The 12,051-nt window shown below is 50.2% G+C and overlaps 1 protein-coding gene across 6 annotated transcripts in view; it reads left to right on the forward strand.

Moving 5' to 3' along the window:
* Positions 1 to 12,051, forward strand: part of usp25 (ubiquitin specific peptidase 25) — a 151,677-nt gene that overhangs the window by 101,000 nt on the left and 38,626 nt on the right. For 2 of the 6 annotated variants that reach the window (XM_078409739.1, XM_078409736.1), the window contains one exon: positions 9,622 to 9,735. The exons of the other annotated variants lie outside the window; for them this stretch is intronic. In XM_078409739.1, coding sequence (XP_078265865.1) covers positions 9,622 to 9,735 — 114 coding nt within the window. The remainder of the gene's footprint in view (positions 1 to 9,621; positions 9,736 to 12,051) is intronic. 6 annotated transcript variants of the gene reach the window in all.

The raw sequence follows: 12,051 nt of genomic DNA on the forward strand, positions 1-12,051 counted from the left end.
ATTAAAGGACGTTCTTTTTTTTGGGGGGAAGAAGCTGAGGAAGAATTTATTTAGTCAGAGGGTGGCGAATCTGTGGAATACTTTGCCACAGAAGGCTGTGGAGGCCAAGTCAGTGGATATATTTAAGGCAGAGATAGATAGATTCTTGATTAGTACAGGTGTCAGAGGTTAAGGGGAGAAGGCAGGAGAATGGGGTTAGGAGGGAGAGATAGATCAGCCATGATTGAATGGCGGAGTAGACTTGATTGGCCGAATGGCCTAATTCTGCTCCTATCACTTATGACGTCATGAAGCTAATGTGCAGCACTTTGTGTCTTTTGTTTTGTAAACCAGCATCTGCAGTTGCTGGTGTCTCCATTTAGCTATGATTGTTAGTGGTGCAGAAAGCTGCAATGTACTTGCGTTCCATTCATGAAATTTGCCCTGGCTGCAAACTGTGTTTTATTTTGTTCTGCTTTGCATGCCTCATTGTTCCTCACATAAATGCTGTAAAAGATCTGTTGGTTGTTCTTACGTTTGTGTTCCAATTTCACTCTTGAGCTTCTGGACATCTGTGGAAAAGCCTTCCCTTGGAAGAAACACTTCTCACCAACGTTGGTCAAGAAGGCTTTTGGCACATTGGCCTTCATCAGCCAAGAGTATTGAGTTTTGGTATCAAGTTGGGAGGTCAAGCTGCAGTTACGTGAGACGTTGGTGTGGCCGCATCTAGAATATTGTTTTCGGTTTTGGGCACCATGTTATGGGAAAGATATTGTCACATTAGAAAGGATGCAGAGAAGATTTACGAGGACGTTGCCAGGACTTGAGGGTGTGAGCTACAGGGAGAGGGTGGGCAGCCTAGGACTCCATTCCTTGGAGCGCTGGAGGATGAGGGGTGATCTCATAGAGGTGTACAAAATCGCGAGAGGAGGGTGGCACGGTGGCGCAGCGGTAGAGTTGCTGCCTTACTGCGAATGCAGCGCCAGAGACTCAGGTTCGATCCTGTTTCCGCGCTGTATCTCTAAATCTAAAGATCGGGTAAACGCAGAGTCACTTGCCCAGAGTAAGGGAATCGAGAACCAGAGGACATAGATTTAATGTGAGGGGGGGAAATTTAATAGGAACCTGAGGGGTAAGTTTTTTGCACAAAGGGTGGTGGGTGTATGGAACGTGCTGCCGGAGGAGGCAGTTGAGGCTGGTACTATCGAAACGTTTAAGAAACATTTAGACAGAAATATGGATAGAACAGGTTTAGAGGGATATGGACCAAATGCAAGCAGGTGGGACTAATGTAGATGGGGCATGTTGGTCAGTGTGGGCAAGTTGGGCTGAAGGGCCTGTTTCCATGTTTTATGACTCTATGTCTCTAATGTATTAATGTAGTTTAAATAGATCCCATCAGTGGATAGAGAAGGGAATCAGCCTTGTCTTTGGGAACTTTGGGCATAAACCAGGAATGCAATAATGGGCGGTCACGGTGGCGCAGCGGTAGAGTTGCCGCCTTACAGCGAATGCAGCGCCGGAGACCCGGGTTCCATCCCGACTACGGGTGCTGTCTGTACGGAGTTCGTACGTTCTCCCCGTGACCTGCGTGGGTTTTCTCCGAGATCTTCGGTTTCCTCCCACACTCCAAAGACGTGCGGGTTTGTAGGTTGATTGGCTTGGTAAATGTAAAAATTGTCCCTAGTGGGTGTAGGATAGTGTTAGTGTGCGGGGATCGCTGGTCGGCGCGGACCCGGTGGGCCTAAAGGGCCTGTTTCCGCGCTGTATCTCTAAACTCTAAACTAAACTAAATCCTACCAGGTTGGCTGGAATAAAGGATTGTTCTCCCGCACATGATTGTGAGGAACTCAAGGAATGATATTCCAGCAAAGAGTTTGAGTTTGAGTTTCGTTTATTGTCAACGCTTTTAGTTGCGTACTAACCAGACAGCGGAAAGGCGATACATGATAACAACCGAGCCGTCCACAGTGTACAGATACATGATAGATCTTATTTTTAGATTTAGAGATACAGCGCGGAAACAGGCCCTTCGGCCCACCGGGTCCACGCCGCCCAGCGATCCCCGCACATTAACACGATCCTACACCCACTAGGGAGAATTTTTACATTTACCCATACCCTGTACGTCTGGAGTGTGGGAGGAAACCGAAGATCTCGGAGAAAACCCACGCAGGTCACGGGGAGAACGTACAAACTCCGTACAGACGGCGCCCGTAGTCAGGATCGAACCTGAGTCTCCGGCGCTGCATTCGCTGTAAGGCGGCAACTCTACCGCTGCGCCACCGTGCCGCACGATAAAGGGAATAACGTGAATAATGTTTAGTGCAGGTAAAGTCCAGTAGAGTCAAATCAAAGATGGTCTGAGGGTCTCCATTTAGGTTGATAGTATCTCAGGACTGCTCTCTAGTTGTTGGTCAGCTGGTTCAGCTGTCTGATCAGTTCTATCACACATACCGTGAATGTTTAGAGTGTCCAGGTATGGTGTTAGTCCAAGAGGTTGTTGAGGAACACAGGGTCGTATGTTTGTGTTTACAAACCCGTTGGGCTGCTGCAAGTAAGAGTTTCATTGCTCTGTTTTGGACTGTATGATAATAAAACACTCTTGACTCTTGATGGCAACCACCGTTGTTTGGTGGGAACGGGTGATGGAAGGTTGGCGTGGGCCGATGGGGCCTGTTTCCACACTGCGTCTCCAAACTCAAATACCCAGATGAGTATGTGAATCACCGAGGTATGGGATTAATATATAGCTGAGTGCACACAAAGTGCTGGAGTGACCCAGCGGGTCAGGCAGCATCTGCGGAGAAAAAGGATGGGCAACGTGTCCTTCAGAAAATGCTGGAGTAACTCAGCAGGTCAGGCAGCATCTCGGGAGAGAAGGAATGGGTGAGATGCTGCCTGACCTGCTGAGTTACTCCAGCGCTTGAGTACAAACCGGCACCTGCAGTTCCTTCCTGCACACTTTTTAACATGGATGGGTGTTGGCGAGTTGGTTTGTTTACTGTAAGGACTGTGCCTGCGCTGTGTGACTCTGATCTCTGACAGCGTTAGCCGGAAGAGTGTGGACACAAAATGCTGCAGTAACTCAACGGGTCAGGCAGCATCTCAGGAGAGAAGGAATGGGTGACGTTTCGGGTCTTCGGACTGAAAAAGGGTCTCGGCCCCAAACGTCACCCATTCCTTCTCTCCAGAGATGCCGCCTGACTCGCTGAGTTACTCCAGCATTTTGTGTCTACCTTCGATTTAAACCAGCACCTGCAGTTGTTTTTTCCTACACAGCTGGAAGAGTGTGGTGGACAACCCAGTCTTACGTTGGGGAGCTTGTATAGACTTTAAAGTTGCTACTCGCTCAGTCTAGTTTATGCTTGTCTTTTTTTATTTGTCCGAATTCCTTGAATACTTTGAACTGTGTGTTATCCATCGTCCTTTCTTGCGTTTGCAGCATTTGTTCTTTTCGCTTTTCAATCCTCTTCCTTCCCCCTTCTCTTCCAGCCGAGGTAGGTTAGGTTTCACCGACGAAGGGTCTCGACCCGAAACGTCACCCCAACAGGGCCAACAATTACCCATTCTAACGTCACCTCGATCGCCATCTCTTTTGATGTCTCGTTTTACACCATACCCCTCCTTATATCTCCGTGACTCCCTCTCCCCTGACTCTCGGTCTGAAGAAGGATCTCGACCCGAAGCTGTCACCCGTTCCTTCTCTCCAGGGATGTGGCCCGTCCCGCTGAGTTACTCCGGCATTTTGTGTCTATCTTAAACCAGCATCTGCAGTTCCTTCCTACATAACTTCTAACTTCAAGTAACCATTGCTTTCACCCTCTCTCTCCATCCCTCCCCCTTCCCAGTTCTCTGTCCAGTCTTACTGTCCCCGACTACATTGTATCTCTGCTTTGTTGTTACTTTCTGTTGTGTGAGTGGGCGGATGCATGGCAGGTGCAGTTTAATGTGGATAAGTGTGAGGTTATCCACTTTGGTGGTAAGAATAGGAAGGCAGAGTATTATCTGAATGGTGTCAAGTTAGGAAAAGGGGACGTACAACGAGATCTGGGTGTCCTAGTGCATCAGCCACTGAAAGGAAGCATACAGGTACAGCAGGCAGTGAAGAAAGCCAATGGAATGTTGGCCTTCATAACAAGAGGAGTTGAGTATAGGAGCAAAGAGGTCCTTCTGCAGTTGTACAGGGCCCTAGTGAGACCGCACCTGGAGTACTGTGTGCAGTTTTGCTCTCCAAATTTGAGGAAGGATATTCTTGCTATTGAGGGCGTGCAGCGTAGGTTTACTAGGTTAATTCCCAGAATGGCGGGACTGTCATATGTTGAAAGACTGGAGCGACTAGGCTTGTATACATTGGAATTTAGAAGGATGAGAGGGGATCTTATCGAAACGTATAAGATTATTAAGGGGTTGGACGTTAGAGGCAGGAAACATATTCCCAATGTTGGGGGGAGTCCAGAACCAGGGGCCACAGTTTAAGAATAAGGGGTAGGCCATTTAGAACACACACACCTGCACACACGCGCACACAGAGCCACTTGAAGATCCCCTATCTTATTGAAACATATAAGATTATTAAGGGGTTGGACACGCCAGAGGCAGGAAGCATGTTCCCTCATGTTGGGGGAGTCCAGAACAAGGGGCCACAGTTTAAGAATAAGGGGTAGGCCATTTAGAACAGAGATGAGGAAAAACCTTTTCAGTCAGAGAGTTGTGAATCTGTGGAATTCTCTGCCTCAGAAGGCAGCGGAGGCCAATTCTCTGAATGCATTCAAGAGAGAGCTAGATAGAGCTCTTAAGGATAGCGGAGTCAGGGGGTATGGGGAGAAGGCAGGAACGGGGTACTGTTGAGAATGATCAGCCATGATCACATTGAATGGCGGTGCTGGCTCGAAGGGCCGAATGGCCTACTGCACCTATTGTCTTCCAGCTATCAATGATCTACTCTACATTTTCCTTTGACCCCATTCCCTTTGTCCTGTTTTCACACCTTACACTTCATTTTCTCTGTATCTCCCTCTCCCCTGACATCAGTCTGAAGAAGGGTCTGGATCCGAAACGTCACCTATTCCTTCTCTCCAGAGATGCTGCCTGACCCGCTGGGTTACTCCAGCACTTTGTGTCTATCTTAAACCCCCAGCATCTGCAGTTCTTTCCTGCACATTTAGTTTTCAAGATACAGCAGGGAAACAGGCCCTTCGGCCCACTGAATTCCACACAGTCTATCGTCCTCTGGCTGAAGGAATTCCTCATCTCTATTCCAAAGGTACGTTCTTTTCTTCTGTGGTTGTGCCCTGTTGACCTAGACTCTGCCATTATTGGAGATGTCCTTTCTATGTCTTCACCAATGACACCTGAGGGAGCTGCAGTATTTTCTCCGTGCCACAGGGTGGCGCCGTGCAGCAAGCCATCAACCATGGCTGCTCTTTCCTTTGTGTTGTGGGGTGAGTTCGTATCAGTCGTATGCCATGAATCTTTCATGGTCGTGGAGTCACGCAGTATGGAAACAACTCACCCATGTGCCCGTTTAAAAGCCTCGTGAACGATCCATCGCAGAGTCAGTCACAAAAGCGTGCTGGAACAGCTTTTGGACGTCTTCGAAGGGGAGTCTTTCAAAGTCGTGACATCCGAACAGACGCCAAAATGTTAGCGTACAAAGCAGTGGTGATGCCAACGCTCCCGTGCGCATCAGAAACCCGGACAACCTTCTTGCCATTGAGGGCGTGCAGCGTAGGTTCACTAGGCTAATTCCCGGAATGGCGGGACTGTCGCATGTTGAAAGACTGGAGCGACTGGGCTTGTATACACTGGAATTTAGAAGGATGAGAGGGGATCTTATCGAAACATATAAGATTATTAAGGGGTTGGACACGTTAGAGGCAGGAAACATGTTCCCAATGTTGGGGGAGTCCAGAACAAGGGGCCACAGTTTGAGAATAAGGGGTAGGCCATTTAGGACGGAGATGAGGAGAAACTTTTTCAGTCAGAGAGTTGTGAATCTGTGGAATTCTCTGCCTCAGAAGGCAGTGGAGGCCAATTCTCTGAATGCATTCAAGAGAGAGCTAGATAGAGCTCTTAAAGATAGCGGAGTCAGGGGGTATGGGGAGAAGGCAGGAACGGGGTACTGATTGAGAATGATCTGCCATGATCACATTGAATGGCGGTGCTGGCTCGAAGAGCCGAATGGCCTGCTCCTGCACCTATTGTCTATTAACCTACCGACGCCTTGGGAAAACACTTGAAACGTTCCATCAACGATGTCTTCGAAGCAGCTTTTCTATCAGCTGCGAAGACAGAAGAACCAATGTCAGCGTGCCGAATGGAGCAAAAACACCAAGCATCGAAGCCTTTGTCATCAAGAACCAGATCGTGTTGTTCGGATGGAAGGCGAACGTCTACCAAAGGGCGGCACGGTGGCGCGGCAGTAGCGTTGCTGCCTTACAGCGAATGCAGCGCCGGAGACTCAGGTTCGATCCTGACTACGGTCGCCGTCTGTACGGAGTTTGTACGTTCTCCCCGTGACCTGCGTGGGTTTTCTCCGAAATCTTCGGTTTCCTCCCACACTCCAAAGACGTGCAGGTATGTAGGTTAATTGGCTTGGGTAAAATGTAAAAATTGTCCCTAGCGTGTGTAGGATAGTGTTAATGTGCGGGGATCGCTGGGCGGCGCGGACTCGATGGGCCGAAGGGCCTGTTTCAGCGCTGTATCTCTAAATCTAAAATCTAAATCTAAAGCAAACCTTCTACTCCCAGCTTAAAGAAGGCAAACGTAAAAGAGTTGGACAAAAGAAGAGATTCAAAGACGCCTCAAAAGCCGACATGAAGAAATGTGGAATCGACATCGAAAATTGGGGAACCGATCGATGCCAAGGACATGAAACTCTGGCCAACCGTCGTCCAAAAAGGAACGGAGACCTTCGAAGCCGACAGATGTGCAGAATTAGACGAAAAGAGAAGGAATCGGAAAGAGAGGCAGCAACAACCAAAGCCTGATGTGCCATCTGGAATTACCTGCCCTGAATGTCGAAGAACCTTTAAAGCCAGGATAGGACTCGTAAGCCTCCTGAGAGTTGATCAAAAACAACGGAACGTACACCATCATCCTCGACCTCGAGGGACAGCCACGACAACGAAACGTTCCATCGTAGAGTCAGTCATACAGCGTAGAAACAGGCCCTTCGGCCCAACCTGCCCACACGGGCCAACATGTCCCAGCTTTTGTATCTGCCGTCATCACCATCACTCAATGAGGTTTCGCCTCGTTGAAAGTTACCGAACAGTGTGCGGCCTGGATAGAGTGGACGTGGAGAGGATGTTTCCACCAGTGGGAGAGTCTAGGACCAGAGGTCACAGCCTCAGAATTAGAGGACGTTCTTTTAGGAAGGAGATGAGGAGGAATTTCTTGAGTCGGAGGGCGGTGAATCCGTGGAAGTCTTTGCCACAGACGGCTGTGGAGGCCAAGTCAGTGGATGTTTTTAAGGCAGGGATTGATAGATTCTTGATTAGTGCGGGTGTCAGGGGTTACGGGGATAGGGCAGGAGAATGGGGTCAGGAGGGAGAGATAGATCGGCTGTGATTGAATGGCGGAGTCGACCCGATGGACCGAATGGCCTAATTCTGCTCCTATCACTTATGACTTTATGACCATCCCCGACAGCACGTTCCTTGCACCCACCTCTCTCTGTAAACCAAATCTTGCCACACATGTCTTTAAACTTTGCCTGTCTCATCCTAAAGCTGTGCCCTCTAATCATTCGCCCTGAGAAAAAGGTTCGATCCTATTTCTGCCTGTTTTCATTTTATATATTAATTTCAGGTCTCCCCTCCTTAACCTCTGATACACCAGGGAAAATAATCCATGTTTGTCCAACCTTTCCTTATCGAGTCAAAGAGACTTATTACAGTGTGGAAACAGGCCCAAAAGCCCAACTTGCCAACACTGGCTAACATGTCCCATCTACACTCGTCCCACCTGCCTGCATTTGGCCACATATCCCTCTAAGCCCTGTCCTGTCCATGTACCTGTCTAAATGTTTCTTAAACATTGCGAAAATAGTTTAAGTTTGTTTATTGTCACGTGTTCCGAGGTACAGTGCCTCAACAACCTCCTCCAGCAGCTCGTCCCGTACACCCACCACTCTGTGTGAAAAGGTTACTCCTTAGGTTCCTGGTAAACCTTCCCCCCACCCCCACCTTAAACCTTCAGTCTGAAGAAGGGTCTCGACCCGAAACGTCACCCATTCCTTCTCTCCCGAGATGCTGCCTGACCTGCTGAGTTACTCCAGCATTTTGTGATTAAACCTTTGTCCATTGGTTTTCAAACCAGAGTCATTAGCTAAATCCAAGTTAGTCCAACCTCTCTGTATAGTTAAATCTAAGTTTGTCCGACCTGCACACGGTGGCGCAGTGGTAGAGTTGCTGCCGTACATCGCTTGGAGACCCAGGTTTGATCCCGACTGCGGGTGTTGTCTGTACGGAGTTTGCACGTTCTCCCCGTGACCTGCGTGGGTTTTCTCCGAGATCTTCGGTTTCCTCTCACACTCCAAAGACATGCGGGTTTGTAGGTTATAGACAATAGGTGCAGGAGTAGGCCATTCGGCCCTTCGATCCACCGCCACCATTCACTGTGATCATGGCTGATCATTCTCAATCAGTACCCCGTTCCTCCCTTCTCCCCATACCCCCTGACTCCGCTATCCTTAAGAGCTCTATCTAGCTCTCTCTTGAATTGGCTTGGTGTGTGTGTAAATTGTCCCCAGTGCGTGTAGGGATAGTATTGGTGTGCGGGGATCGCTGGTCGGCGCGGACTCAGTGGGCATCCCACAGACGTGCATGTCTGTAGGTTAATTGGCCCTCTGCAAATTGCCCCTAATGTGTAGGGAGAGGATGAGAAAGTGGGATAACACAGAACTATGGATGGTCGGCGTGGACTAGGTGGGCCGAAGGGTCTGTTTCCACGCTGTATCTCTAAACTAGACTAAGCTAAAGTTAAAAGTCTGAAAGAAAGGTCCCGACCCGAAACGCTGTCCGGCCTGCCCCTCCACAGATGCCGCCTGACCCGCTCAGCTCCTCCAGCACGTTACGGGGAGCAGGCAAGCACGGGTTACTGATTGTGAACGATGAGCCACGATCACGATGAATGGCCTCCATTGTGCTGGCTCGAATGGCCTCCTCCTGCACCTATTTCCTACGTTTCTATGTCTTTATGTCCAGAACAAGGGGCCACAGTTTAAGAATAAGGGGTAGGCCATTTAGAACGGAGATGAGGAAAAACTTTTTCAGTCAGAGAGTTGTGAATCTGTGGAATTCTCTGCCTCAGAAGGCAGTGGAGGCCGATTCTCTGAATGCATTCAAGAGAGAGCTAGATAGAGCTCTTAAGGATAGCGGAGTCAGGGGGTATGGGGAGAAGGCAGGAACGAGGTACTGATTGAGAATGATCAGCCATGATCACATTGAATGGGCGGTGCTGGCTCGAGGGGCCGAATGGCCTCCTCCTGCACCTATTGTCTATTGTTTTTGCAGGGGGGAGAGAGTTATGATGTGAACCCTTCCGCTGTTCCTTGCGCCCCTCGGTCCGTGTGTCGCCCGTCACCTGCGCCGCCCCTCTCACCTCCTTGTGTTGTCCTTGGCCTTTCTCCTGTAGGGCTGTGTGGACGATTCCCTCAAGCCCATCCCCTGCCAGCGTGTGGTGGAAGTGGAGATCCCCCACATAGGAAGGTTGGTGATAGAGTCAGAGGAAGGAGGTTATGACGACGAGGTACCTACCCAGTGCCTGGCCCCGTGCGCGCGTGTGTGCGTGCGTGCGCGACTGGAATGTGCAGCATGTGGCAGAGTCCGTGCATGGCACTCCTACTCCTCCACCCAGCGGGCATGTACTACTACCCACCGCCGCGCCGGAGTGCGGACCGAGCCGTGGGCTTGCCGGGTCCCTGGCGGCCATGTACAGAGCGTGCGTGGTGCGTAATGCAGAGCCTGGGGGGGGTGGTGAGGGGGGGGGATAGTGCATGCAGGCTGGGCCATGCATAGGAGATACGAGGCAGACGCAAAATGCTGGAGTAACTCAGCGGGTCAGGCAGCATCTCGGGAGAGAAGGAACTGGTGACGTTTCGGGTCACACCAGTCTCGACCCGAAACGTCACCCATTCCTTCTCTCCAGAGATGCTGCCTGACCCGCTGAGTTACTCCGGCATTTTGTGTCTACCGTCGATTTTAACCAGCATCTGCAGTTTTTTTTTCCTAAACTAAGGAGATACAATGCAGGCTGGACTGTCCATAGATGGTAATGCAGGTCTGGCTGCGTTTACACTAACATAAGGCAGGCTAGACTGTATAGGCCAAACAATACAGTCTGGACTGTGTATAGGCTATATTACAGGCTGGAATGTGTTTAAAGATAGACACAAAATGCTGGAGTAACTCAGCGGGACAGACTGAAGAAGGGTCTCGACCTGAAACGCCACCCATTCCTTCGCGCCAGAGATGCTGCCTGACCCGCTGAGTTACTCCAGCATGTTGTGCCTTTCTTCGGTTTGAACCAGCATCTGCAGTTCCTTCCTTCAACAACAGGGGACCTGTATATAGGCCACGCAATACAGATTGGAGCGTGTATAGGATATTCAGTGTAGGCTGCAGAATACAGGGGCAGGTTGCACAGACACAGTAGTGCGCATTGTGCATCATGTATGCATACACCGATCAGCCAAAACATTATGACCGGATGAGCCAAAACATTATGACCACCTGCCTCAAATACTGTTGGTCCTCCGTGTGCAGCCCCATACACAGCAGGGTGCGATGCACTGTGTATTGTGACACATTCCTCCCGTGACCACCATTAACGTTTTCTGTGACATGTGCCACAGTCGACCTTCTGTCGGTTCGGACCAGACGGGATAGCTTTCGTTGCCCTCGCGCGTCGATGAGCCTTGGGCGCCCAACACCCTGTCTGTCGCCGGTTTGTGGTCTGTCCCTCCTCGGACCACTGTCGGTCGGTACTCACCACTGCTGACCGGGAGCACCCCACAAGCCTTGCCGTTTCAGAGATGCTCTGACCCAATCGTCTGGCCAGAACAAAAATTTGGCCCTTGTCAAAGTCGCTCAGGTCTTTACTCCTGCCCATTTCTCCTGCATCCAACTTCAAGAACTGACTGTTCACTTGCTGCCTAATATATCCCACCCCTTGACAGGTGCCATTGTAATAAGATAACCAATGTTATTCACTTTGCCTGTCAGTGGTCATAATGTTTTGGTGGGGTCGGTGTGTAGGCTAAATGAGGACGACTATATGCAAAGCATTGCAGACTGGACTGTGGGTAAGCTACACAATGCAGGCTGGACTGCATACAGACTGCTCAATACAGATTTGAGCGTGTGTATGCTACACACAGCAGGCTGGACTGTGAAAAAGCAAAACAATGTGTGTAGGAAAGAACTGCAGATGCTGGTTTAAATCGAAGGTAGACACAAAATGCTGGAGTAACTCAACGGGTCAGGCAGCACCTCTGGAGAGAAGGGATGGGTGGCATTTCGGGTCGAGACCCTTCTTCAGACTGACGTCAGGGGAGTGGGCGGGACAGAGGTAGAATGTAGTCGGAGACAGACTGGTGGGAGAACTGGGAAGGGGGAGGTGATGGAGAGAGAGGGAAAGCAAGGGCTATCTGAAGTCAGAGAAGTCAATGTTCATACCGCTGGGGGGTGAGCTGCTGGACTGTGTGTATTGGCTACACAATACAGACTGGAGCATGTGTGTGTATGCTTCACAATGCCGGCTGGACAGGAGATAGGGTACACGATGCTGACTGGGGCGTGTGTAGGCTGTGGACAGGGGTAGGCTGGTGCATCATGTGTATGCCATGTGTGGTCGTATGTTCTGCACAGTCACACATGGCAGCTTGGCCGGGCGGAGCATAGCAGAGAGCACAGAGCTCAATGAATGGGAGCTGATGGAGGTGGGAGGGTGGGTGGGTGGGTGAGAAAGAGCCCATGATACAGAGCAAGGTAAGAGAGGGAGAGGGATGGAGAGGGGGAGGGAGAGAGAGGGAGGGCGAGAGAGAGAGAGGGAGAGAGAGGGAGG

The sequence above is a fragment of the Rhinoraja longicauda genome, chromosome 12 (genome assembly GCF_053455715.1).
Source record: "Rhinoraja longicauda isolate Sanriku21f chromosome 12, sRhiLon1.1, whole genome shotgun sequence".
Classification (NCBI taxonomy): domain Eukaryota; kingdom Metazoa; phylum Chordata; class Chondrichthyes; order Rajiformes; family Arhynchobatidae; genus Rhinoraja; species Rhinoraja longicauda.